The 26,973-nt window shown below is 38.3% G+C and overlaps 1 protein-coding gene across 9 annotated transcripts in view; it reads right to left on the reverse strand.

Annotated features, from left to right (window-relative positions):
* RALGAPA2 (Ral GTPase activating protein catalytic subunit alpha 2) overlaps positions 1–26,973 on the reverse strand; it is a 334,286-nt gene that overhangs the window by 108,052 nt on the left and 199,261 nt on the right. For 8 of the 9 annotated variants that reach the window (XM_058563323.1, XM_058563324.1, XM_058563325.1 and 5 more), the window contains 6 exons: positions 23,933–24,116; positions 17,722–18,493; positions 16,828–16,899; positions 11,754–11,877; positions 9,751–9,906; positions 3,965–4,123 (listed from right to left, as the gene is read on the reverse strand). In XM_058563323.1, the coding sequence (XP_058419306.1) occupies positions 3,965–4,123; positions 9,751–9,906; positions 11,754–11,877; positions 16,828–16,899; positions 17,722–18,493; positions 23,933–24,116 (1,467 nt within the window). Of the gene's footprint in view, positions 1–2,395; positions 2,462–3,964; positions 4,124–9,750; positions 9,907–11,753; positions 11,878–16,827; positions 16,900–17,721; positions 18,494–23,932; positions 24,117–26,973 lie in introns of those variants that run through there. The other variant, XM_058563326.1, reaches the window with a different exon arrangement.

Raw genomic sequence — 26,973 nt, forward strand, 5'->3', positions numbered from 1 at the left:
ATAGGAACTGGAACTTTGGGGTCCCGTCTTCCATCCTATTACCCTTTCCTGCCTATACTTCTCAGAAATGATTGAATCATCATCCATTTTTCTCCCATGCCCATATCTACCAGGGCCAAATAAGTAGAGTTTGGAGGACATTAACATGTATTTCATTTACAAAATTGGAACTCTGGTTGAGGCAACAAGGAAGACCCTTCACCAAAGCTTCCTCTTGTCTTAACTGCTCCTGGTCAAGGCTGCTTGAGGACATCTACCCTTTGGTCAGACAGTTATCAGCCAGTCACTAATGTGCCTAGAGATAAACATGACAAAAACATTAAAACTTACCTTCACAAATTCATAAAAGCAAATGTTCTGAACACCAACATTACTTTCAGTTACTGAGAGAAGGAAAGCAACCCGGGTACTCACTGCAATATAGAGGCTTTATGAATCACTTTTCTGCAGAATAAATTGGGCCTTTTAACAAACCCTTTAAATCACTCACATTCTGCTCTATATGTAAGTCTTCCCTGACTACTGACTTAGTAATAAAAGTAGGAAAAAACAGAAGTCTGACAATAGCACATTTCTTTTCCATGACAAAAGACTATTGTGTCAATATTTATGGAGATAGACTTATTTTAAAAGTAATTTAACAATAAAATCATGTTGCTAAGCACACTGATTTTTTATTTATTTATTTATTTTAAAAAGTTCAATAAAAAGTTTGAAAAGTGAGCAGGCCTTCTGAGATGCAAGGGTTTTATGCGCTCACACAGCACACCCACACTTCAACATACCATTTTGCAACTGCTGTGTATTATTAACAGGAGACAGATTCTGCCAGGCACATAATTTGTATATTTAAGGGAGGTGTATGGAACGAAAAAGCGAAATATGTTAAATTTCAAAGGACTTGGAAGCAATGCTGCCTGTGAGCTTGTATTACAAATAGCCCTACATTATTACATACGCTATTAATGAGGCTGAGTGAATGAAAGTACAATTTGAATATGCATGACTCTATCCAATGAGCAGGACTTTTGTGTACTGATGAGTTTTTTTTTCCTCCTAAAAAAGGATTAAAATTATTCTTAGAGAAGTATGGCTGCCCAGAGACCAGTAAAATAAATGTACTTAGACCACAGAGTCACACTATATTCAGATGAAATACACAGGTGCTAAAACAATGACTTTGACTTTACCTACAATTTTTGAAACTTGTACATATCCCGTCCTCCCAAAAGGAATATTCCTCAACTTAAAGCAGCTGCGTCATTACAATTTCTAAGCAAAAATAGTGATTTTGGTGGAGATCCCTAAAAGTAGGCAAGGTTAAATAAACCTTTTAAGTATAAAGCCTTCACTTGCATAGTAAGGAGCACTAGTTAAAAGACTGGGGAATGGGTAAATTATGGCACCAAATGGCTGAGAATTAATCTCTGCTGACTAGCTGTAATCTAACGAGGCGTCTGTGTCCCAGGGAGCCCACAGCATGTCCCTGGCGGTATGTGCAGTGTGTTGAGTCTGCGTGGCACCCTTTGTCCTCACTCACAGGCGGCCTTTCCCCTCATTGTCCATAATATCCTCATGCATCTGGGACGCGTGGAATGCATTCATACTAACAGACTTACCATTGTTTTCTCTCAGAAGCTTTGTTGAGCAAAGACTGCATCACGGTTACTGATAATTATATTGCTTAATTAATCAAGACAAAAAAAATTTGCAAATCATTGCCTGGTTGCCAAGCAGGGAGATAAAAAATGACAACAATACAAGCTGAAGCAATATAACAAAAGTAACAGCTATCTGATCAGAAATTCTTATATAATGAAGCTATTAATGCTAAATCGGTTAATGTTAACATTGCTCCAGGTGTCTCTACTTACATGCAAACAAAAAGGCTAACATTATGGATATAAAAGGCCAAATGTTGCCATGGATTCTGTAACCTGATAGAGAGGACAGCCTTTTCATTTGATTAGGGAATGCAATTTAAATACCAGGGACTGAAGCCAAACAAACAGACTTTCCCTCCACAAGCCTCTTGCATTCACCCTGGGGTCAGTGGTTGGTGAACAAAAGGTCAGCCACACTTGCCCTGGAAATGTCTGGATTAATTTTATTACATTGTAATGGTTTGTACTTTAAATGTGCGGATAACACTAAATTTCCAGTTGGCCATTATTCTCTTCTTCCCTTTAGGCTTTTTGAATTGAAATATTAAGAAAGCGATTTGCTCAATTCATCTTGTCAGAATTTATGACCAAATTTATAAAACTTACACACATTTTTTAAAGAAATTTAAAAAGGTATATTAATACTTGTTTTCATGCATTATAAGTATAATAATACTTTTTAAAAAATCACTTCTGACTCTATAAAGTGAATCAAAATACCTTTTTTATCTTCTTTCTTTATCATAAAAATAACCGTGATATTTTTAGGACACTGAATGACATTTTACAGGGCCATGCTGAAAATGAATTAATAAAGCCAGTTAATCCATACTAAATATTAAAGAAACACATTTTCCAGTTTTGAAAGCTACAGGATACTAAATTTATTGGTTGTCTAACATTAAAATTTTCAGTTTAATTTTTAAAATTAAAGTAGCGTTCTTCATGGACAAACACAAATGTTTTTAGCACTAAGAGCCATTTTCTTATACAAAAATGAAAACTTCACATACACAGAGACCTGAATCAAAGATAATATATACATTTAATATGAAGAACGTTTGGCATCTTTGCTCCCTGAATAAAAAAGAGAGTTCCCTCATGTCAGGCTTCTCACCAGCCAGAGTGGGTTCCCTTTTGTGAATTCAGGAGTTGACCCACACTGTATCTAGGTTGAGAGATAATAAGCATGCTAAACTTGAGGATTCATTGTTTATACTATTTTCAAGGTGCTAACGATGACAAAAAAAAAATAATAACAACAACAACTAAAACTTAAATAGCTTTTACTCTGGGCCAGGCATTGTTTGAAGCACCTTTCAATTCTCTGCTCATTTAATCCTCACAACTTTAACACTTTAGATTAGGTTATAAATTCCAATAAATCTCAGTTACCTGTTACTTTAAAGCTTAAAAATAGAGAGTATTTACAATGGTAACTTTTAGCTTCTTCAGGAGAACAATTTGAAATGAAAATGAAGATTATATTTAATATCAAGCTGAAACACACGAACTCATTTTCTTGAAGAGGAGTGACAATATGCTAAATGTTTAATTAAAAAATTTAAGAAAAAAGCCCTCCTATTAATAATTCCAAAATGAAAACAAGTCACTGTATAAAGCATCCCTAAAATACCACTAAAGGCATGGCAAGGATGGAAACTGCAGCCAGTTTAGTACATGGCACACAACCACTGGATTGTTCTAGCCATTCCCATGATCAATACCAATTGACACAGCTGGATTCTGTGGCAAGGTGCTTCAACTGTTAAAAATCATCACATGGGCTGTGCTACAGAGGCCTGGCCTCTTCATGGACATGCCCGCAATCCTTCAGGACTGACTCCCATCAGTGCAGTCAGAGGCTTGGCGAGCAATGCCCATCTGTCAGGCAATGTCAGATTCTATACTCACAGCCATCCACAAAATGCTGAATGTGATATGGGCTTCATTCAACTCTTATTGTTATTAATTAAGGTGCCCAAAATGTAAAACTATAATTTTATTTTAAATTACAATATTTTTAAAATTTAAAACATTTTAAAAATCATAAATGTCTTTACATTATAATTTTCAAAGAGTCTAAGCAATAAAATACAGAATTCTGAACTCGTGATGAAAGATTCTTTGAAAATCTCAATTCAGATATAATTCCTATATAGCATATGTAATTCAGATACATGTAAGACATTCACCAGTTGGAAAAAAGCCCCCTTTAACTAATATCACTGTTTTTCAATAACAGTGAATCATATGGCAAATGTTGTATGAGTCAGAGCAATAACATAGTGAAAACATACCTCGGGTTTCTTCGTTATAGCAATATAGAACATGTGATTCTTCATTGGGTAAATAATGATTGAAACATCTCCAAAGGCGGTTGGGATAATACCCCTGCGGTAGTCCCTGGAGTGTTCAGACCAGACGATGTGGACCTCGTCATTCCCCAAGTGACGGAGCTGCAACAGCAAATTGGCTCTTTATTAATCAGAGTGATAACAGCAGTTTATGAGGGGTCGTGGCTTACAAATTGAATTATAATACTCAGAGGCAAAAATCTTTCATTCCCCAAAAAGGCTACAACACCAATGTCTTCTATGAGGATTTAAAAAAGCACAAGTGCATGAAAACACAGCTTGCCTTCCATGAAACACACTGGTAGTAAGATAATGTACGTAGCCATCATAGGTACATTATGGCTGGATGGGGACAAGATCTTTTCGAGGATTTTTTAAAATTGAATTTTACTCCTGCATCAAAGCCTTACGCTTTGTATCGTTGAGCATGTTTCTAAACAATTAACGATATGAGTCTTATTCCATATTACAGCAGAGCTTCATAATACTCTTAATTCAATGGTTATTAAGATAAAAAGAATATGAATATAAGAGAACGTTAAGTCATTATAATGCAATTGTTACCAAATGTATAAAAACTAGACTTGTGACAAACCTTTAAGAAAAAGCATGTATAAGATTACCTTTGTTTAAGAAACTAATAAATATTGCTTTAATTTAATAAGAAGACTAGTATCCAGCCTTTAAAGAATGCCATAGAAAGTATGTTCACACATACTGTTTTGTTTAATTTTTCCACTAACTCTCTGAGGTAACTACATCATCTTTATGTTATCTAATGAGGAGGAAATGGGGCTCAGGAAGGTAAAGGTACTGCCTACCTAAGGTGCATGACCAGTGTGTGCCAGAGCAGGCCTGAAAACCTGGGCTGGGGCTTCTAATTCAGCCCCACTTCCACTGTTCATGGATATCTAAGCCTACACCAAAAGCTAATTATCATAGCCTGCTTGTTTATCATTTTATACACAAAGAGGCCACAGAGTCCAAAGACAAGTTAGAGACTCCTGGCCTTTCTGAGGAGGTCTTAGCATGTCTCCAAGGAAAGGACCCTTTGCGAGTTCTTCCAGGGTCAAGCTCTGTCAGATGCAAGAAAACCCTTGATAAAGTCCCTACGTAATGATTGCATAGCCTAGGCTGTAGAACGCTGCATATGAAATCATCTGAGTAATCCTGAAAGTGTGACTAAAAGAAACTAGATTATAAAAATTTAAAAAATGTTGGCCAAAATTGAAATCCTAAACCCATAAAAGTTGACTGGTGAACATCCTTTGACATCCACTGAGAATTTGAGGTTTTGGTCCTTTTCCATGCTGCAGAAGACGGTATCTACCACCATGAGGAAGTATTTCTTGCTTCCTAGCTTATTTAACAGATGAACCCTAAAAATGCCTAAATTCAGAGGCACTTTAATAAAATAGAGATGTTATGACAAAGCTCACGTTTTAGTTTTGTCTTAAAATATAAAAAAGGATGCTCTGGAATACTACGTATTTAAAATATGTTAGTATAAATACAGTTTTCTTTAGAGATAATTTAACCACAAAGGGAAAATCTGAGGTGACCCTAACTTGGTCTCCTTTTCATTTACAAGGTTACAAAGGAAGTTGGTTTATTGCAATGTCTTCTTATTCTTCACTCTTTTATACTTCTGGGAACGACTGTACAAGTCAATTTTTAAAAAAGAGACTTGCATCTGTATCTTTGTACCTATAGGGAGATACAGCTACAAGAACAGTAGCCCCTATTAATGGTGTCTGTGACTTTCTAAATGTGAAATTACCAGTACAGCTTTTTTTTCTTCCCTTCCCCCCTCACACATAAAGGCTAAAAGGGCAGCAGGCAACAGGTGTAGCTAACCCGTTACATAAACAGTTAAAAAAGAAGACACTGGGTTCTCATGGTAACACTGAACATCTCTCTCTATTTTTCTATTTCCATCTTTCTTTCCTTTTTTTCTCTTTTTAATAAAACATGCCAGGACCTCACAACACACTCCTAAAATTCAATCCTTTTGGAGTGAACACATGGTAGCCAGCATCAACAGCAACACAATAAAGGCATGTATAATCTAAATAGCATCAAATTGAAACTTTGGAAGGAATTTAGACCAGCAGAAGGTAATTGTGAGAGCTGGGGCCGCCCCAGAGCTCACACCTACACCCCTCATCCTGCAAAGAGAGCCAACCTTCCGGTGGTGTTGTGCACTTGATATAATGCTAGCACAAACATCTGAGTGGGAATAACATGCCTACTAAACACCTGTGGGGCTACCATCCAATGCCAGCACCCTGAAACCTGTGATCCAAAAGTATAAGTTGCAAGGCATTAGCTCTGAAGTAATACAGTGATTATTGAAATTTTGCAGTTACTCTCTCTTTTCTAAATTAGATTACTCAATTATATAACCCAGGTAAGTCTCTCCTAATTCTGTTTGCAACTGTATTCTCAGAACTAGAGCAAGGGAGAATAGTATCACACTAATAGACCCATCCTCCCAGTGTGGCAACTCTGTAATTAAGGAAGAGCTATTTTTGTGTGATAATATGATATTCATCATCTCAAAGCTGCTTTCAATGTCACGTGCCTCAGACCTCTGGACGCATCACAATTTAATTAGCCAACTCACAAAACTAAGAGCTCAGGCCACAGGACCACTTGGCTGATAAATCTGGAGCAAAGAGCAAAAATATACCCTCTTTTGCCTATGACAAGAACACAAGTAGGTAAAACAAATAAAATTAACCTGGCCAAATTGTCAACCATGTCAGAACATAAGGGAATACTCTGGCAACTTCAAAGTGCTGCTCAATTTAAAGGGGATTTCATTACAGAGACATCATTTTGTGAGTTTTGGAGAATTGTGGTTAGAGGCCCTCAAATTAGAAATCCACCAGCAAGTTTGTCCCATGCACACAAGTCAAGTGGATGTGACTCATGTGTAACCTGGGAGGAGACGGACAAGTCACGTCCTGGAATGGAGCTGTCATTCACACCAGCTACTGCTTCAACTGAACAACAGACTCGAGAATGCGAGAATGCTTAACAGGCTCAGAACAAATGCTCTGTTCTGAAGTCTTAAGAAATCAAGGCTATGTCCTGCCACTTCTCATCCTGACAGAGTTTTAAAGTCCCTCTGCCTGGGTCATTTTGCCTGCTGCTGCCAGGCGGCACGCACTAGTAACACTGCTCATGGTGCACACCTAATAGGCTGACCTCCTTTCCCGACTAATTGCATTACATCGCCAGCTGGCTCCAGAAGGAGTCGTCTGTTTGATTGAAGAATTCCTGCTCCTCAGTGGGCCCGGCTGCTACTTGTACTAAGTAACAGTCAGGCCTGACATCCCCATTGTTCAGCTGACAGTGTGCCCATCCTAAAATCTAAGTTTTATTTGTAAATTAACCAAGAAACTTCCTGCCAGAACAGTGCTGCCTGGAGACTGATAATGTGGGCCTTTCATCCCTTTTCACTCGTACTGTATCACTGCCAATTTGTTTTTTATGCGGCTGGCCAGCCTGAGGCTATAAAAGCCTTGTAAGACATAAGTGCAATTATAGTCCTGGAGTCAAATGAATTGGACAAATCCAATAGCACAGCTCTGTCCCCACTCTGCAAACCCCTACAGCAGTTAGATTAGCTGTGAAAAATCTAATCTAGCTAGAGCTAACAAATTTCTGCAGTGAAGGATCAAGAGTTCAGTATGGGGTTGTAACCGGATTGCAGAATTGAAAATTGTCCCCCATGACAGGGACAGAAGAGAGCATGAATCACTTTAGAATTTTGCAGCGCATTTTTAAGCTGTTAGGGACAATTTAGTTAGAATAAGACAAGGAACTGCGGGCTGCTGTTACTGTGACTGATTTTTAGTCTAGCTGTGAGACATCCTGATAAAGAGAGTTTGTCACTAATGATGCTAAATCTTGGAACTGCAAAAAGTATCAGCTGAAGTTTGATTATTACAGTAGGGAATCTTTCAACCAGGCCAAGCCTTGGAATATTATTTATAGCATGGTGTTTTATCAAGAAAACACTATGTCTTATCTCAAAAAATAAAAAAATGCAGACAATCCTACCTAGGAAATAATTTTTAAAAATATTTGAAATATAAATCTATCTTTTAATAGTTCTAAGAAAATCACAGAATAAGGTGACACATTTGCAAAGTAGCAGCAATTTACAAGGTACTGCAAATAAAAAGGATGTGTAAGCCTTCCCTAGGGCCTTGGTAATCTGAAATAGATTCTCTGAGGGCAGGGTTCCCTTCACTAAGAACACAGAGCAGAGCAGCATTAAAACCTGAGGTGGAGGCAGCTCCTCCATGCCTGGGGGAGCCAGCACATGGCTAGCAGGAGGCCATGCTAGCACGCGAGCCAGGGAGTGACAGCCAATCGTGCTTTGCACATCCAAGACACTTGGTCACTGTGAGAGTTGTCTGTGATTGTGCTGTGACCCAAGTTCTGAGGTCTCATGAACACTGCAGCCTACGATGTACATGGCCCAGACATCTGTGGCTGCAGTAACGAAAAAGCAAACTCACCGAGAAAAGAAATGAGGCAGGTACAGTGAGGTCCATAGGCCAATAGCAATCATCTGCCTAATGGGGCAGGGGAAAAAAGAATCAAATAGACCGATGGGCAATGACGAGGGCCAATGGTTAGAGATCTTACCAGGCACCAGGCTAAACAATTTTACAGGTATTATCCATTTCCTTCACAACAACCCTGTGACATGGGCTGTGTTTTTAATCTCCTTTAATAGATGAGGAAACTGAGGCATAGGCTGGTGAAGTAACTAGATACACACTTGAGTCCAGGTCTGCCTGTCTCCAGACCCTGGCTATTAACCGCCAGACTAGAGCCCCCAACAGCCAGCCTGAGTTACCATCTGAATGACCTGCTTTCCCACCCACTCAGGTGCTGTCCTCAGTTCCTTGCACCTCATAGGAAGAGAGTGGGTGTCAGGTAGTGCGTCCAGGCTCTGCCACTCACTAGCAGGCCAAATTGCAATTGTTCTTCTCATGTGAAAACTCACAGAAGTGGGTCCAATTTCTAGGTTTCCATTCCAGACTAAAATTCCTCTTCTGTTAAGGTGTTCGTCACATCTAACAAAGGGGCACCTGAGGTGAACATACTGCAGATTGGAATGTATAGGGCTGTGTTCCCCGGGAGTGTTCCTTAGGGTTAGGAGCTTTCCTTTGAATTCTAGAAAAAACTGCTCACAGGGCCCAAGTTGAAGGAGAACACAAGGTAAGTGCCAAAGGTGGGACCGCTGGGCAGCAGCACACCTGTACTTGCCATGTTGACAGACATTGCCAAATCACCCCACAGCAAACCTGAATGGTGCCTGCTTTCTCAGAACCCCATCAGTACAAGGTCATTACATCTTATGACCTTTGCCACCAGAAAGGTCAACAACATTACTTTCTGTTAGTTAATAGTCATGTGAGGGAAGATCCAAAATTAACAACATTGAAGACCCTTCTTTTTCCTAAATCTTAATCTCAGGATTTAAGACTCAAACGACTGATTGCTTTTCATATTTTTCTTTCTTTAGTTTGCTCCAAGCTGGATATTTCAGATTAACTACCACTGAAGCTTGAGAAGAGCGACACTGAGGTAGCCTCCAGGGAATCGGTCTCTGTGCGTGTTATGCCATGACCTTCATTCTGTTCTAGGAGAGCCTCATCTACAAATCAGGGCAGCTAAGAAGGGTTCCTAAGGAGACCCTTTACCTTTTTGGTGAGTGAATCATCTGAATCTGATGGCATCCGAGTTGAAACGTGAAAAATCACTTCCACGGTTGAGGTAGCATAATAAGGGGCGGTCTGCCCAGTGCTGCCATTGCGCTGCAGTCCACCCATGAATCCGCAGTGGGTTGAGAGATCCACCTGATGCAGATCACCAAGGGGAAGAGTGAGGGTCAAATATGAGCTGTTCTTGGTCACTAAGCAGGAATGTAGATTTTTAAAATGATCTAATTATTTTCATTTTTATAGCTTTCTGATTACAAACAAATGCAATACAATGTTAGACAAAATAAAATATTAAAGAAACATAAACAATGAAAATGCTCCAAAATCCTACCAACTTAAGAAAACCACTCTCAAAAGTTTGGTGCCTATTTCTCTAACTTTTTCTTCTATACATATGTAGATGTGTGTGTGTGTGTGTGTGTGTGTGTGTGTGTGTGTGTATGTATGTACGGATGTATATATATGTATTTATGTACACACACGCACACATAGTTTCCCTATTGGTGGGTTTATGGGGTTTTCGGCTTTCTCAAATAGTGCTGGTGTGGTCAGATCAGAAGGAGGATTCAAAGGGGTGTTTTGGCAGAGATGTTTCAGAATTTAAGAGCCATTGCTAAACCACCTTTCAAAAGAGTTGTTCCAACTTACACCACTGCCAAAAGTCTATGAGTCATAATTCTTTTTCAAGCTATGGCATGAATGCTCACTTCGTGCCTAGATGCAATTTTTTTACTTTTCATAAACTAGTATTCTTTCAGTAAAGCACCTGTTGTAACACAATCAGAAAAAAAACAGAAGAATCTCTTCTGTGCCAAATACAGTACACATATACACTGAATTAATTAATGTTCTAGTCTTTTCTTAAAACTCTAGTTAAGAATGTACAGTTTAAAAAATATATTAAATATTATTATTATACTTATATTATTTTTATATACTTATATTATTATTATATAATAATATTATACTAATATTATACTTATATAAATTATTTTTATATACTAATAATATACTACTAATAATATACTTATATTATTATTATACTTACTAAATAATAAGTATATTCTATGACAAATAAGAAACCATCTTATTAGTAAGAAGAATGATTTACTGGAAGTGCAATAACTCTTTTAGACTAAAACCTACTTGATATTTTAGAAAGTATATGGTCTTGACCTTGATGTACCCTTACCCTGTCCCTGTCTCCACATTAGTGGAGTTGCTAACACTCAACTCTCAGAGACAAGTCTTACTTATGTACCCAGAGAGTTTCCCACAGCACAGATAACCAAGAAAAGTAATAAAAAGTAAGAAAATTATTCAGTTATGCTGATTTCCATTTTAACTACTCTGAATTCTTTCAGATTCTGGGAATACATTTCCCTTTAGATTTATGTTGCTGGAGACAGATATACGTGGATGTGTGTGTGTATACATGTATATATGTATATATGTCTGTCTGAGTATCATTTAGTAAAAAAAAATCAAATGTTTTCAATATCAATCATCCTGGGCTCTAGCTTAGGGAAACAGGTTGATAGCTAAACCATCATGGCTACTATATTCTATTTTCATTCCAACTTTTGACTTCATCCAACTCTTTCTTCATTTTTTCACCCATCAAATCATTGATTTCTTCTCCAATCTCCATATTGTGGCCAAAGCCATTGCTTCTCTGCCCACATCTGTCTTCTCTTACTATAAACTATCTATGATTGGGTGAGCTGATCTGACTATTCAGTTCTGATAAAAAGCAAATGAAATAATATTAAGAGGAAAGTTAAGGGGAAACAAAAATTCATGTATAAAGTAGTGGAAAGAAACTAATAGAAGATGTCAAATTAAATACATTCTTCAACTCCAGAACTCTAGCCATGCTACTGAATGTAAAAACATGTAAAAACTTACGCAATCAATATCTAGTTTATATACATCCTTAAATAGTGCTGGTCAATAAACACCTCCTGAATGAAATGAATTACCTCCCATCCAAGTCCAGCAACAAAGTCTTCATATGCTTGGCTTCCTCTTTCATTGGAGAGGATTGAACACTTGTCTTCTTGACCTTCAGCAATATAAAACACTGCGATTTTGTGCGTTTCACGGCTATAAATTTTTAAATTTAAAGGAGTTAGAATTCTCACATATAAAATTTTATTTTACTACTACCACCAGCATGACTCCTACTATAGAGCTTACATTTGCTGAGAATTTACTAGGACAGTCAATGTTCTAAGGAGGTTTGACACATGATCTCCTTTACTCTTCACAACCACCCAAATGAGACAAGTATTATCATCACCTCCTTCGCAGATGTGGTTGAAAGGAGGCACAGAAAGGTAAACAAAAAGCACACATAGCAAGCACGAAACTGGGAACTGAAGCAGGGCAGTCTGGTTCTTGCGATTACTCTCTCAGACATATGATACACCTAACAGCACGTCACAGCACACCATCTGACAAATTCTCTCCATCTTTGGTGAAAAATATCTTTGAAAGCATTTCAAATAGATATCAATCATGAATAGATCTATGTGACCACTGATATTTCACTTTCCACACTCTAAGATGAGGATATTGGGTAGCTCCCTGATTGGAACTATAAAATATGCCAAGACATTATGAGAAAGAGAAAATTCTTCCAAGCAGAACACACTTAGGTACTTCCTTTGTGAGGGGTATACCTACCCTGTGCTCTGATTAATCTGAGGGTGCCTGGTAGGGTGGACAGCTGTCCAGGGAAACTTCTTTGGCCATATAAACCCTCATCCACTTCCTCCACAATGTGTTTTGGGCACTTTGCTGTTAAATCAAGTAAACATGATGCGCACTTTGAGGAAAGGAGCCCTGCCTTTTCACCTCCTGTACATCTAGCATAGTCCTTGGTAGATAGTAGGTGCTCAGTTAAATGTCTGTTGCACTGACTAGAGGTATGATGATATATTTGAATATATTAATAACCAACTTCTACAAATTATACCCTGGAGTAAAGTGTCAAAATAACTAGACCTATACCAAGCAATTTGGTGTTAGTTTAGAGATGAAGACACTGTTCTCATTCAAACAGGGCTTTAATCAAGAACCGCTCATTCCACAGCCCCATCATCCAAGAGTTTTTTTACTCTCATCTCAATTTTCTAAAATTTTGGATAACCACTTCCAGAGCAATTCCACCCTTCTTATTTTTGCACTACATTCTGAAAAATTTCATAAGAAAAACTATCAAGCAGTTAAACAATAGGGAAATGTTTATATTGTCTAATTGTTCCGTATCTCAACATTATAATCTGATTAGACATCTTTATTGGTGGAATTTGGGTTCCATATTTTAACATTTTGTAAAATATTTCCTTCTGCAGGAGTTATTTTTCTACCTACTAAGCAGAATGAATTGAAACTCAACTAAAAAGTCACAAAAATAAATCAAGGAGGAAAGTACTCTTCTTCTATTCTACTAGATAGCTTATTCATTTCCCCCATAGTTTACATGTAATAAACATACTTAGAAGAAAAATTAGAAAATATAGGAAGTAAAGAGAAGAATAAAAAAATCACTGTGTTCTTTGCTTATATGTTGAAATCACAACTGCTACCATTTTAGGATGCATTTTTGCATAAAAAAATGAGAAGTTACTATATTCTGCTTTGCAACTGATTGTTTCAATGAAAATATTTGTGAACACTTTTTTACTGTGTAAAATATACATAATATAAAAGTCACTATTTAAGCCATTTTTGAGTATGAACACTATTATACCATGTGCTGGTATAACAAAGTTATTAATGGTTGTGTAACATTCTATTATATTAATATACCATGTCCCAAATCTTTGTTATTGGACATTCAGGTTGCTTCCACTTTTAAAGACATTTCACACTATCTTTGCTATGTCCTTAAAATAAACTCATAGAAATGGAATCTCCGTCATTGCCCATTTTAAGGCTTCTGATGTACACTGGCCTGCTGCCACTGGGGAAGGCGGACATCCTGAACACCCTGACTGGTACTGCATGAGCACATCCAGGGGGCTGCCTCTCTTAACGGGAACAGTTGTGAGGAGAGGGGAGTTTTGTGGTGATGGATCCTAGGGGGCTGATGCTCTCGTAGAGACCTTGCGCTCTCAGACTGTCAGAAAGCATGTCCTCAGGTAGTACGGAGCCCCAAAATGGTGACACCATTTACTCCCTGAGCAACAGGCAGGACACTGGCAGTCTACAATCTGACTAGCTTATTCTAAGAGCTATAATAATTTGGGGGCTTGGATGATAACAGAGATCATAACCTATGACCTAAAAGACTGTCTTTTTCAACAAAAGGAGAAAAAAGTATAGTTACTTAATTTCTTTCTGCAGCTCTCTCTATATATATTTAAAAGTCCTTAGCATTTAATTTTTCCCTATTCTATACACTCTACATATATAAAAACATCTTAGGTTTATCTGAAATGTTTTTGTTTATTCTCCTTAAAGTCCAAGCTTTTTACATAGTAGCTACTCACAGATCCTTGAGTCTTCATTAACTCAACATGGGAGCACAAGAGAGCTAAGCCCCAATGACTGCCTAACAGATGTAGGTGTGAGGAAAGGTGACCTTTAGCTGTAAACATTCATCAAATTTCACATCCTCCAAAATATTAGCACCACAGAGAGCCTGCTAGGATGCAGACACTGAGTCTGGCCTTATTAGAGCTAGGCTTTTGAAATGATAATTAGCAACACCAACAGCACTTCATATCCATAAGCTGCATGACCAATGCACGAAGAAGCAGGTAATTCAGGAACACACATACATAAAATCAACAATTTTCTCTCCCTCATTAGAATGCATTTTTCTTTCTTATTAGGAATAGGCCAGAATAGCTCAGTTTCCTTGTGCTGTCACATTAAAAAGAAAAACAAAGGGGCCAGCCCGGTGGCGCAGCGGTTAAGTGCGCGTGCTCCACTTTGGCGGCCTAGGGTTCACAGGTTCAGATCCCGGGCGCGCACTGACGCACTGCTTGTCAAGCCATGCTGTGGCGGTGTCCCATATAAAGTAGAGGAAGATGGATACGGATGTTAGCCCAGGGCCAATCTTCCTCAGCAAAAAAGAGGAGGACTGGGATTGGATGTTAGCTCAGGGCTGATCTTCCTCACCAAAAAAAAAGCCAAACAAAGAAAAAACATGCTTTTAACTTTCACCTTACCATGTGGTGACAAGAGGCATTAATAATTAAAAGGGGAGGCCACTGTAGTTTGTATGTACGTTCATCATACTATGTACATCTTCGCTAACTTCAAAGCATATAGATGATAGTTGCAAGATAGTCTCTACTTTTCCTCAGAACATGCTAAAGCAGGAACTACGCCTCGACAGCAGGGAGATAGATTGATATCAGAAATAGAAACACCCTAACTGAAAGCTGAAGGACAAGATATGTTCTTACCTCCTAACCGACCAATACACAGGACAGTCTAGATTTTTCATAGCTGAAGAGTCCGCAGCTTATTTCTGTTTTTTTCAAAAAGAACCCTGAAAACACCCTTTGCCATAAAATAAGTTGATACCTTTTTAGATGTCAGGAAGACACTAAATCTAGGCTTTGGGGTTTCAAGCAAAGGTTAATCAAAGGGCAGAGGATTTGCCAATCAGCTCTCCAAAGCCATATTTTACTGCAACAGCACCCCAGGGAGCTAATTCAATTGTACCTCCTGCAACTAAAGTGCATTAACACTCAACAAATTGGCCACAATTACAAGGCAGCAATATATTCACTTAATACTACGAAGCACAGAGTAATTCAGCATATGCTCGAAAAGCTGAGTTTGGAAACCAAGTGACTGCTTGTTTAATACTGGAGGACAAGAGGGAGAGGGAAGTGAATCCCTGAGTCCTTCAGAAGAAACCCCTCACAGAATTTCCAGAGAATTTGGTCTCTATTCCTCTACAGAAAAAGAAGCACAACAACAATGGGGAAACTGAACATGATGGAGGGCAATGTGAGGAATGATGGCTTCAGGTTTCTCATCTCTAACAAGATATCTCATGAAATTCCTAAGGAGAATAAAAAAGGAACAAAAAGTTTTTATTTATTTATTTATTTGTTTGTTTGTTTGTTTGTTTGAGGAAGATCAGCTCTGAGCCAACATCCAGTGCCAATCCTCCTCTTTTTTTGCTGAGGAAGATTCGCCCTGGGCTAACATCTGTACTCATCTTCCTCTACTTTATATAGGATACCACCACAGCATGGTTTGACAAGCGGTACGTCGGTGCACACCCGGGATCCGAACCTGCAAACCCTGGGCTGTCAAAGCGGAGTGCGCGCACTTAACCGCTGTGTCACCGGGCCGGCCCCAAAAAGCTATTTTTTAAAAAATGAGTTTTTTAAAAACTAAAGCAGTTCACTCAAGACTTTTAAGCACCTGTTACATACCAAGTACTACACTTACACACTTGACTGAGATGTTTTTGGAAGCACACATTTCCCCAAATCAAAAACTGGTTGTGAGCTCATCTTTAGAATTGCTTCTAAGATTATACAGAAAAGGGGTAGATCTGAAATTTGACCTGCTTTGGAGAATGAGGCTGACTACTAGGGAGTTACTAATTATCACACACTGGTTTAATCTTGCCAACATTGTAGAGCAGAGACCACAGAACGCCAGTGCATCGGCATACAGCACGGGTTATGAAATCAGACTCATTTGCTTCAAACAACACGGTATGTGTGAGCACAGGCAGGCTGCTTGACCTAGGTAAGCCTCTGTTCCTCACTGGAAAAAGAGGTGGCTGCAGAGATTAAATGAGAATGAATGTCCACTGTCTGCCACATGGAAAGGCCCTCAATCAAAGGCACAGATTAGGTGGAAGCAATGAGTTCTCAGTGTAGCAAACATGTAAGTTTATTCCTCAAGGGTAAAAATACCAACGGTATGGCATGTGCAAATGTCACCAGATTCTAGGTTATAGAACTACCCATGGGTGTCTCTGTAGGTGTATTCATTCCTGCAGCTGTATCTGTCATCCAAGTACACGTGAAGATAGACAGATATAAAGTGTTTTGATATACTTTCACATACCACTGACGGGAGTCCAGATTTTTTAGCTCTCTCAATAATTTTGAATTTTTCTTCAATAGATGGAAATTCTTCCTACAAAGAAAAAAAGATGGAAGAAAAGTTGTGCAATCACAGACCAATTTTGCCCTTTCTAATCAATTAATAAACCTATCTATTCATCCATCCATCCATTTACCAATCCATAACCCACCTTATTCACAAAAGATTTGTGATTGAATCCTCCAGAATGAACTCTATTCTTCTTAAGACATTCAAACACATCAAAATGCCACTGCATCCCATTACTGTCCAGTGACACTGGATGGCTCTGTGGTCAATGAGTGTGTGACTTGTGTGCGTGTGCCTGTGTTTCTGTTTTCACTGTCAGCTCTGCTATGAATCTGTTTTCCCTACCTCTGCACTTATAAATACTCCACTCCACTGTGAGGGTCCAGCCAAACCCAGCTCCTCCCACAAAGTTGTCTCCACTGAGCAACACTTCCCACTGGATTAACTGCTTCTCTTGAACTCCTCTGTCACGCTCCCTTCATCAGAGTTGTATCAAATCTACCTCCCTCATCAGGGCTAAGGTGAGACTGCGGCTTATTTATCTTTGTAGTCCATTTGCATCTTTCCTGAAGGCAGAAGCAATAATGGACAGAGCAGTAACTAAAACATATACACACACAGAAAATGTTTGATATCCTCTAAAATATTCAACAAATGTTTGGAATTCAATCTGTACATCAGTAGAGCATAGTTAGTTTCATCTCTAGCTTTAGTTTAGCAGCAGAAAATAAACTGTAAATGCTAAAATAGAGAAAAATCTGCATTTCTATTCTTTGCTTCCCTAACCCCAAATTGGTAAAAATAAAATAAGGATAAGATAACTGAAAGTCTACAGTGGATTGTTACCTTCTGTCCCAAGAATTCATTCCCAAGTCATCGAGCAACAGCCTGCAGAAATAAAAGGGTCCTCGGGGCTCCACTGGTGATGGCTGCTCCTGGCTGGTGACTTTCATGGCCGAATCAGAGTTACACCTCCGAACATACTCGTCTTCTTGTGCGTTCTGGCGCAAAATGACCTCGATGATTTCCTTCTCTTGGTCACGGTTCATTCCACATGGGGGTGGGGAAGGTTCATTCAGATTTAGCTGCGATGGTAAAAGGCATTCAGGACTTGTATGGCCAATATTTTCAAGTAATTTGTCGAGGACATCATCTCCCTCCTCAGTTTGAGAAAAATCTTTCTGAGGTCCAACTGCTTGATGCTGCCAACCTGAAATCAGAAATGCAGGACTTCTGCCATTGGGTGCTAAGTAGGCTTCCAAAGGTCCATATAAAACCTTCCCATCCCAAGAGTACTTCCCTGAGATATCCCTCACAATTACTCTCACGTCGGAGAGGGTGCCCACTGGTGATGTGCCTGTCGGTCCTTCTGAGGGTGTTTGAAGGTAGGAGATGAGGGTACTGTCATTAAACACAAACAGCTGCAGGTTTGGGCTCCTGAACACCTCGGAGGAGAGCTCAGAGGCTTCCGCATGCGCATTGTCATGGTTCTCGCTGACCAGGCTGTGCAGCACAGCGGGGCCCCCGTGGAGGGGAAAGTGTCCCAGGTGGTTCACCAGGTGGGCCATCACCATTCTGGCAGTCAGAGGGATCAGCTCCAAACTTCTTCTCTTCCTCTCTGTGAACAGCAGTAAAAAAATATACAGAGACAGTGGAGAATAAAGATTAAAATATGTACTTAGAATGTTTGGTTTTTTTAGTCTGGGAAATTTTTTCACCTATGATCTTTTTTGACACTAATTCTATTTGAATTTAAAAGCTCAGTTTAAATAGATTGCTAAAAGAACCAACTTACATGAAGATTTCATTATGAAAAGTAAATTTAACTATCAGTAGATACACCAATAAACAAAAGAGAAAGGTCCCTGTCCTTAGAGAGTTGATGGTTCCCAGAGCTCTGGGAGGTCAAAATCCGAAGTTGGAGAGGATGGCAGAGCTGGCGGCTGGGGGCATGGGCCAGAGAGGTTACCCGGCTCACCTCAGTGGGGTAAAGGTAGACACTGACAAGGAAATGAATCAAGCCTGTGACTGCCTCAATATATTTGAAGTGCTCTGAAGCATTGTGACAATTTATGTTTTCTTGTTAGGGTATTTTAAATATTTAACAGAATCTGATATATTTATAATTCATGGCAATACTTAGAAGGCTTTAACGAAATTTGTAGTTGATGATTAAATGCCCAAGAGCAACTGATTTACAAAATTTTTAAGACTTCAAAAGTATAGAAAGACTTTGACAATAGCATGTAAAAATGGGCCTTGTAAAATGTTTGAGGTATAAGGGTGAAGTAGATAAACCAAATCTGTAAGTATGAATTGAAATGACTACCTAAGCTTGAGAGTAGTTAGGGAAATTTTAATCTGCCAAATTTATGAAAGAATAGTGTATTAATCTAAGAACAAGTGAAAAGGAAACCTCTTGATTTCAACAAAAAAATCCCTAGGTATTTAAATAAACTAAGATTTGTAATTTGGACTTAAAGGTTTAGGAAATACTTGGTTTTTAAATTTATAACATGAAAAATCAAATATTGATTAAAACATAAATAACTATAAATATGCTTTTTCATGCTAAACACCCTCCCTCTCAGGAATTAAAAATCCAATTGACTTATTTATAAAGCATCAATTGTACGATGTATAAATCCTAGAAAGAAACAATCCTAGAATCTAAGAAATTCTGTGTGATGACTGAGTGGAACAAGATTGTCCTGAATTTTCTTAATTTTTTCTTTTCAATGAACAAGAAATCATCTGCATTCAATAATGCAAAATAAAATTTCATATAAAAAACCTCATTTTTTAGAAGCAAAGGAGGTCATCTACATCCGTCTCTGAAATTAAACACTTCTTCCTGACCCTCATACAAGTGTGTATGATTTCCATACAGCTGAGAAATTTAAAATACCTCAACTAATTCCCTTGAAATCACAGTTATGAATGCTTTTGCTTTTGTGTCCATATTAACTTTTTCAAAAGTTACAGATGCTTTTTATTCATGCTTATCATTCCATATGAATATACGCTCCTCAGAAATATTAATGCCCCAAACAAAGGTGCAGGCAGTTGGGAGCACAGGAGTCCATACGTAAGACGCCACGTGGTGAGGACGTGGTAGAGCAGGCTGGGAAACTAACGATAACCGTCCAATTTGATGAAGCCCAAGGCAGAACACAACAACCGGAAAAGCAACTTTCCTCTACTTTAATTACGTAGGTTGTACTTTCAATTTGAGATATATACAAACTTGCATTTTAATGAACTTGTTTGAATTCTACCATGGGAAATTAACCTGGAGTCCACTAATCAAGTCATAAACCAAGACACACCCAGTAAAAACCCAAAGTATCTTTGGTGCTGAAAAGAAAGGAAACGGAATATTTGTGAATAAGAATTGTTCTTCACTGGCAGACTTCAGCTGAATCAATTGCCTGTGGGTTCCCTGAAAAATAAAGTGAAAATCTAGACTCCAGTAATGAAAAAACAAGCTCATGACTTCCACAAACTATGAAGAAATATATTCCAAATATTTATTTTTCTAAATTTAGAGATGAAATATAAAAGCAGTATTTTTAGGTTGTCCTTTAACTTTTATTTTTTAAAGCTCCTCCCTTCCCTTCTTTTTAAGCAATTAGGTATTAATGATAAGAAATTTGAGCACATGTGTGTGCCATTAACTGTTTTTCCTTGACCTGGGCCAGCAGCCACCTCAGCTGTAGGTAGTTGAATGTGTCTCTTTTTTGTAACTCTATTTGAAAGTAGTAATTATATCAAACAGTAGGTAATGGCCTATGAAAGATTCATTTAAAAATAACAGATAAAAATATACTATTGCTTTTCATAAACATTACCTGAGTAGAAATAGTTTGGTTATGAATGACAAATTATGACACTAAATGAAAAAAAACCCCTCAAATATAAGCACATTTTGTTTAACCTAAAATACCTAAGTCATCATCTTTATTTTTCCCCTTCACTTTTATTTTATTTATTTATTTATTTATTTTTGGTGAGGAAGATCAGCCCTGAGCTAACATCCATGTTAATCCTCCTCTTTTTGCTGAGGAAGACCGGCTCTGAGCTAACATCTATTGCCAATCCTCCTCTTTTTTTCCCCCAAAGCCCCAGTAGACAGTTGTATGCTACAGTTGCGCATCCTTCTAGTTGTTGTATGTGGGACACTGCCTCAGCATGGTCTGACAAGCGGTGCGTCGGTGTGCGCCCGGGATCCGAACCCGGGCCACCAGTAGCGGAGCACGCGCACTTAACCGCTAAGCCACGGGGCCGGCCCCTCCCCTTCACTTTTAACAGGATGTACCCACTCAGCAACAGCGTGCATGCCAATGTTTTTAAGCTTCTTTGCTTTTTTATTTAGTTAAAATGTTAGTGTATTTTAAAACTCTTTTGTCATAGAAGTTTAAACAATTATTTTAAAGAACTATGTTAGGACAATTTTGCACAAGGTCCTGAGGTTTTCTGGAGAATGAATATTCAAGTCAAAGAGTGTTATACATCAAAAGATATAACACCCTTTTCAAAAGAAAAGTGGTGCCAAAATTTAAATATGCATGTTTAGGTTTATCCTTTTTTACTAACCTATTAATCTCCTGTTATTATCAAGTGACAAGTCACAATAAGTGGTGAACCTATTTTAGGGATAGCCATGTGGGATGAGTATAAATTAATGACTTTAAGAAAAAGTAAGTTAATTTTCTTCTAAGACATGAACTGCAAGGGAGGAAACAACAAAAGAAATAATCAAGGGTCATTTTGATTATTTTTAAAATATATGTTCTGGGGGCCGGCCCCATGGCCTAGCAGTTAAGTTCAGCGCGGACCTACACCACTTGTTGGCGGCCATGCTGTGGTGGCAACCCACATAAAAACCAGAGGAAGGCTGGCACAGATATTAGCTCAGGGTGAATCCTTCTCAAGCAAAAAGGCGAAGATTGGCAACAGATGTTAGCTCACAGCGAATCTCCCTCAGGAAAAATAAATATATATATCTATGGTTTGAATTTTCAACTGTGGAAAAAAAAGTCAAGAAAATACTGAAGTAAAAGTACAGTGGAACTCCAGAAAAACACAACTAAATGATTAAACAAATGGAAGTCAACCAAGAGGACAATATGAAAATGTGCCATGTTACCACCCACCAGCAACACAACTGAAAATGAGTCTTTAGTCTACTCTGTGGCAAAATCTCAGAGTAAATAATAATGATATTTCAGGAACTTGGTCATCAAATCTTAAATTCAAATTCCACCCCCATTACTTTTGACTTGTACACCCTTGGGAAAATCCCTTCACTTTGGTTTGCTCGTTTTATAAAACAGAGCTAAAATCAAAACTTTCCTATTACAGAGCTCTCGCTCCTGACTGGTGGCCCGTCTCCTGTCCTCTTCATCCTCACCTCACCTGTCCCCTTCCTCTCAGCCTGAACTATACTCCAGACTCTGCAATCTGGCAAGCACAGCCCTGGACCCTGTCCCCTCACCCAGCTTCTGCCTGCTGTGTGCTGCTTCTCTCCACCAAAGGCCCCACAAGAGGGTCTGTTATCCTCCAGGTCACCTGCTTATGCTGTCTAGCTACAGACCAACTGCTCTGTCCAAAGTACTTGGTAAAACCCACCACCAAATGCTTAGTTAGGAAATGAAACGGTTCCTGTTTTGGTCTCACCCTCCCTGAGCATTTTGAAGGGCCTAGCACTACCAACCTTCCTGGCTGTTTATCTGCTCTCTTACCTTGACTTTCTAAAAATGACTCTTTCTTGGTTCTTTTTCCATTTCCCTGACATTGCTTTCCTAGTGACAATCCCTCATTCCTTTTTCTTTTTACCCTTAAGGTTCCATTCTTGGGCCTAGTCTTTAACTTGCAAAGTTTATAAAATTTTCATGGATGATCTAACACTCCACACCCACATTTTTTTTTAACTTTTAATTTTGAGACAATTGAAGAGTTACATGTACTTCTGAGGAATAATATAGAGAGCTCCCAAATATCCTTCCCAATAGTAACATCTTGCAAAACTACAGTAGAATATCACCATCAGGAAATTGACATTGACACAATTCATCAATATTCAGAGTTCACTAGTTTTACATGCACTCATTTGTGTGTGTGTGCGCGCGCATGTGCTTGGTTCTACGCAATTATTTCACATGCATAGATGACACACCCACATTTGACTCACATTCCAAGGCCCAGAGACGGGCTCTTGTCATTTTGGGGAGGAGGCAGGTTGAGGAGGACATACAGCAGCCCCTAAGTTCTGACAATATCCACATACTCTAAAACGGACCCTCTGCTATGAATGGAACAATCCTCAAACTGAGGCATGTAAATTCCCATCTCTCTCATCATGATGCTTTCCTGGTCTGGAATCTCTATCAACTTCTTTCAAAGTCCACCCATCCTTCTAAGTCTGGCTTAAGTCCTTCTCCACGGGAAGCCCCCACGGTGCTACCAGTCCACAAATGCGTCCTTCTATATTAATCCTGCCTTTCCCATTAGATGTAAAGCTCCTTGGGGATAGAAAATGAGCCTTTGTTGTGGGTCCAATGGATCTGAGACATATAGGTCCTCAATAATACAAAATTTACCTAAGATGGGAAAAGAGAGAGGAGAAGAAACACAGAAAAAAAGGAAGAAACAAGGACGGAGAATTTGATATCACAGAGGACTCTAGAAACCAGGATTTCAACCAGGATTTTTTTTTTTTTTTTGTGAGGAAGACCAGCCCTGAGCTAACATCTATTGCTAGTCCTCCTCCTTTTTCTCCCCAAAGCCCCAGTAGATAGTTGTATGTCATAGTTGCACATCCTTCTAGTTGCTATATGTGGGACGCCACCTCAGCATGGCTGGACAAATGGTGCGTTGTTGCACCCCCGGGGTTCCGAACTCGGGCTGCCAATAGCGGAGCACGCGCACTTAAACGCTAAGCCTCAGGGCTGGACCCTCAACAACCAGGTTTTTAAAAAATAACAGCAATCATGGACAAAAGGCTACAATCTTTCCTTTTCTTGCCCATAAGAATGACTATTCTGAAGAATCTCACCCTCTTCAACAGTAAGCAGGTTTCCCAATTCTGCTGATGAATGATATTGGACTGGCTCAGAATTCTTCACGTTTGCCAGCGGCAGGAAGGGGTCGTAATCCGTGGATGACAGGTCAGCCAGGGTCAATGTGTAGTGACTCTGTTGGGTATATGTGCTCGAGCCACAAACACAGCAGTGCAGAACCTGTGAAAAAAAGATGGGAATGTGTGCCATGGATGCCACTAACCTCCTGTCCCCTGACAATCTGTGAAAACTACAACAGCATGTAGGAGGCAGGACACCTCTTTGGTAATCCTTGCAAACACAGAATTCTTTCCATTTCTAAAATATCTTCTTGCTATTAACAAGTTAATTTTGCTCCTTTCATATCAATGCCAATAAATATATTCTCAAGGCAAAAGGAAAGTAAAAGTAAAAAAGTGCTTACTGAGCCATTCTGTGTGGTTGCACACACCTAAATCCTGCTCCAGTCCACCAGAGGCAACACAAGTAGAAAGAACTAACCCAGGAGATGAAGAGTAGCTGTGGGATGAGCCCCAGGATAGTCAACCACCACCCATGGTGGAGGGTAGAATGAAAGCAGTAAGTAGAGACCATTAGTGTACTTTATAACCATTTATGAATTTGAATTAATATAATTCATGATTTGGAAGGGATAATATAATTTTTAAAAGTATGATTAATGAAAGTAAATTTAATACAAATTTTTAAAGTTTTCTTATTTTCACAAGATTAGTCTCCTAAAAGCTCACTGGTTATTTACAAATTGCAGTTGACTTAAAGCTCTATCTACTCCTGTTTGTGCTTTTGTGCACATACAAGACATGCATACACAAATCATCTTGAGTATGCCAAAATGTATAAAGGAGCTAATAACCGTACTAAATTTTACTTTTTAATCATAAATTCAAAAAAACTGATTTTTATGAAAATCAAGGTAATACTTTAGAAGCTAAGGAAACATCTTTAGGTTAAATATATTTATACAAAGTAAATTCACTTATAGATGACTGGCTTTGATTTGCCCACGTGGCAGGAGCTCTCGTGGTCAGGCTGGACATCTTCTGATTTAGTTCCTTCTACTTGTGTTGCCTCTTAGGGAGTGGAAGAGGATTTAGATGTGTGCAACCTTTGGACACGGCTACAAAGGACCAAGAGTTGTAGCCAGCAGAGGACAGCTGTATATGTCTTCTTCCAAGCAAAAAAGTAGTATAGGAAAATCCTTCTGGTAGCTTTCTTATTAACATAAAAATTGAGCTTCTGTCATTGACAGAATTAATTTCTATTAGTCAAATGCAATAAATATAAGAAATGTAAATTAAAACCACAATGCCACTGCATACCTATCAGATAGCAAAGTGTTAGCAAGAATATAAAGCAGTTGCAATTCTCAGACACTGTTGGTGACAGTGTAAATTAGCACAACCACTCTGGAAAATTATTTACTGTTCACTACTAAAGCAAAACACATGTATTCCAGCAACTCCTCTCCTAGGTATACACCCAACAGAAATGCATACATATGGGACCAAAAAACACACTAAAATGGAATGTTCACAGAATTTTTTTTATGGTCCCAAACTCTAAACTACCCAATGTCCATCAACAGAATACATAAATAAATCATGGCTTATTCTCACTGTGTAATACTCAATAGCAATGACAGTGAAAAATCTACAACTATTCACAACAGTATGAATGAATCCCTCAAAAATAACGTTGTGAAAGACATCAGACACAAAAGCACGTGCTGTATAATTCTTTCCATACAACCTTCAAAAACAGGCAAAACAAATCTTTACTGTCAGACAGGATAGGGGTTACCCTGGGTACGTGTACGGGGGTAGTGACTAGGAAGAGGCACAATGGGGGATGCGGGGATGCTAGGAATGTTCTGTTTCTAGAGCTGGGATCTGGTTTTACAGGTGTGCTCACTTTGCAGAAATTCATCAAGCTTTCACTTAAGACATGCAGTTTTCTGGATGCATATTATATTTCAATAAAAAGTTTCCTTTAAAAATGCAATAAACAGTTATTCAACAAATTTATGAATCCTGTTAACTATGAGGTAACTTATATTGGTAAAGCAATTTTAAGAGAAATCTTGATTGTGGCTACTTTAGTTGGTTAAGCCAAGCCTTACGTAGGTTTATAAGCCACAAGGATGACAGAAGTATCTAATTAATCCTAACATAGTTATTAAATCTTTGACCACTGAAGAAACCATTTAAAAATACACAATACTTTTTAGTAGAATTTTAACCAGACTTAAGTGTTTTTTTTTTTCTTATTTAATATATTTTAAAATAAAGCAACAAAGTAATTAGTTAATGACTTGGAATCTTTTTTTTACTATTATTAAAGGTTTATTACTAAAAAAATAAACAACAGAATTGTCTCTATGTAATAGTAATTATTCAGTGAACAGACAAATGCTAAATAGATAGATAAATAATGACTTAATCAGGCTTTCACAGGAGTGAATGACTGTAAGGCTGATAGGGAAGGATAGAATAAAGGGTCCAAAGCAAACACCACACCTAGTCACCAGGAAGGGTTGAAATCCGAATAATTTAAGTACTATAAAAATGATGAGGCTAATCACTTTCATGTGATATATTTTCTTAATTTATTTCTTAAGATCTGTTAAAGCAAAGAGATTACTGGAACCAGTATAGTTTTTTCTTCCTTTGATAAACAGATTTTGTCAAACAAGGCTCTGGATATTCCTATAATATAAACAGTTCTTTTTTAAATGACCATGGTTTTTAAAAAGACCATGTTACGTGAAAATTGGGGGTTTCTGATCAAACTACAGTTTTTTTAAAGATGATAGTCATGTAAAAATGCATGCATCTTGCACTTGTTAACCATTGCTTCTCTACAACTATATCTGTTCTGTTTTCTTCTTAAGTTATTCATTTCTTTAAAAATGCTTAAACCTCCATAAATCCGTTTCAAAAGGGCACAGATAAATATGTAAATGCACAAAACGTACTTTAGTAGTTCTCTGATACGTCAGTCCAAACTACACCCCTGA

This window comes from Diceros bicornis, chromosome 19 (assembly GCF_020826845.1).
Source record: "Diceros bicornis minor isolate mBicDic1 chromosome 19, mDicBic1.mat.cur, whole genome shotgun sequence".
NCBI classification, from domain to species: domain Eukaryota; kingdom Metazoa; phylum Chordata; class Mammalia; order Perissodactyla; family Rhinocerotidae; genus Diceros; species Diceros bicornis.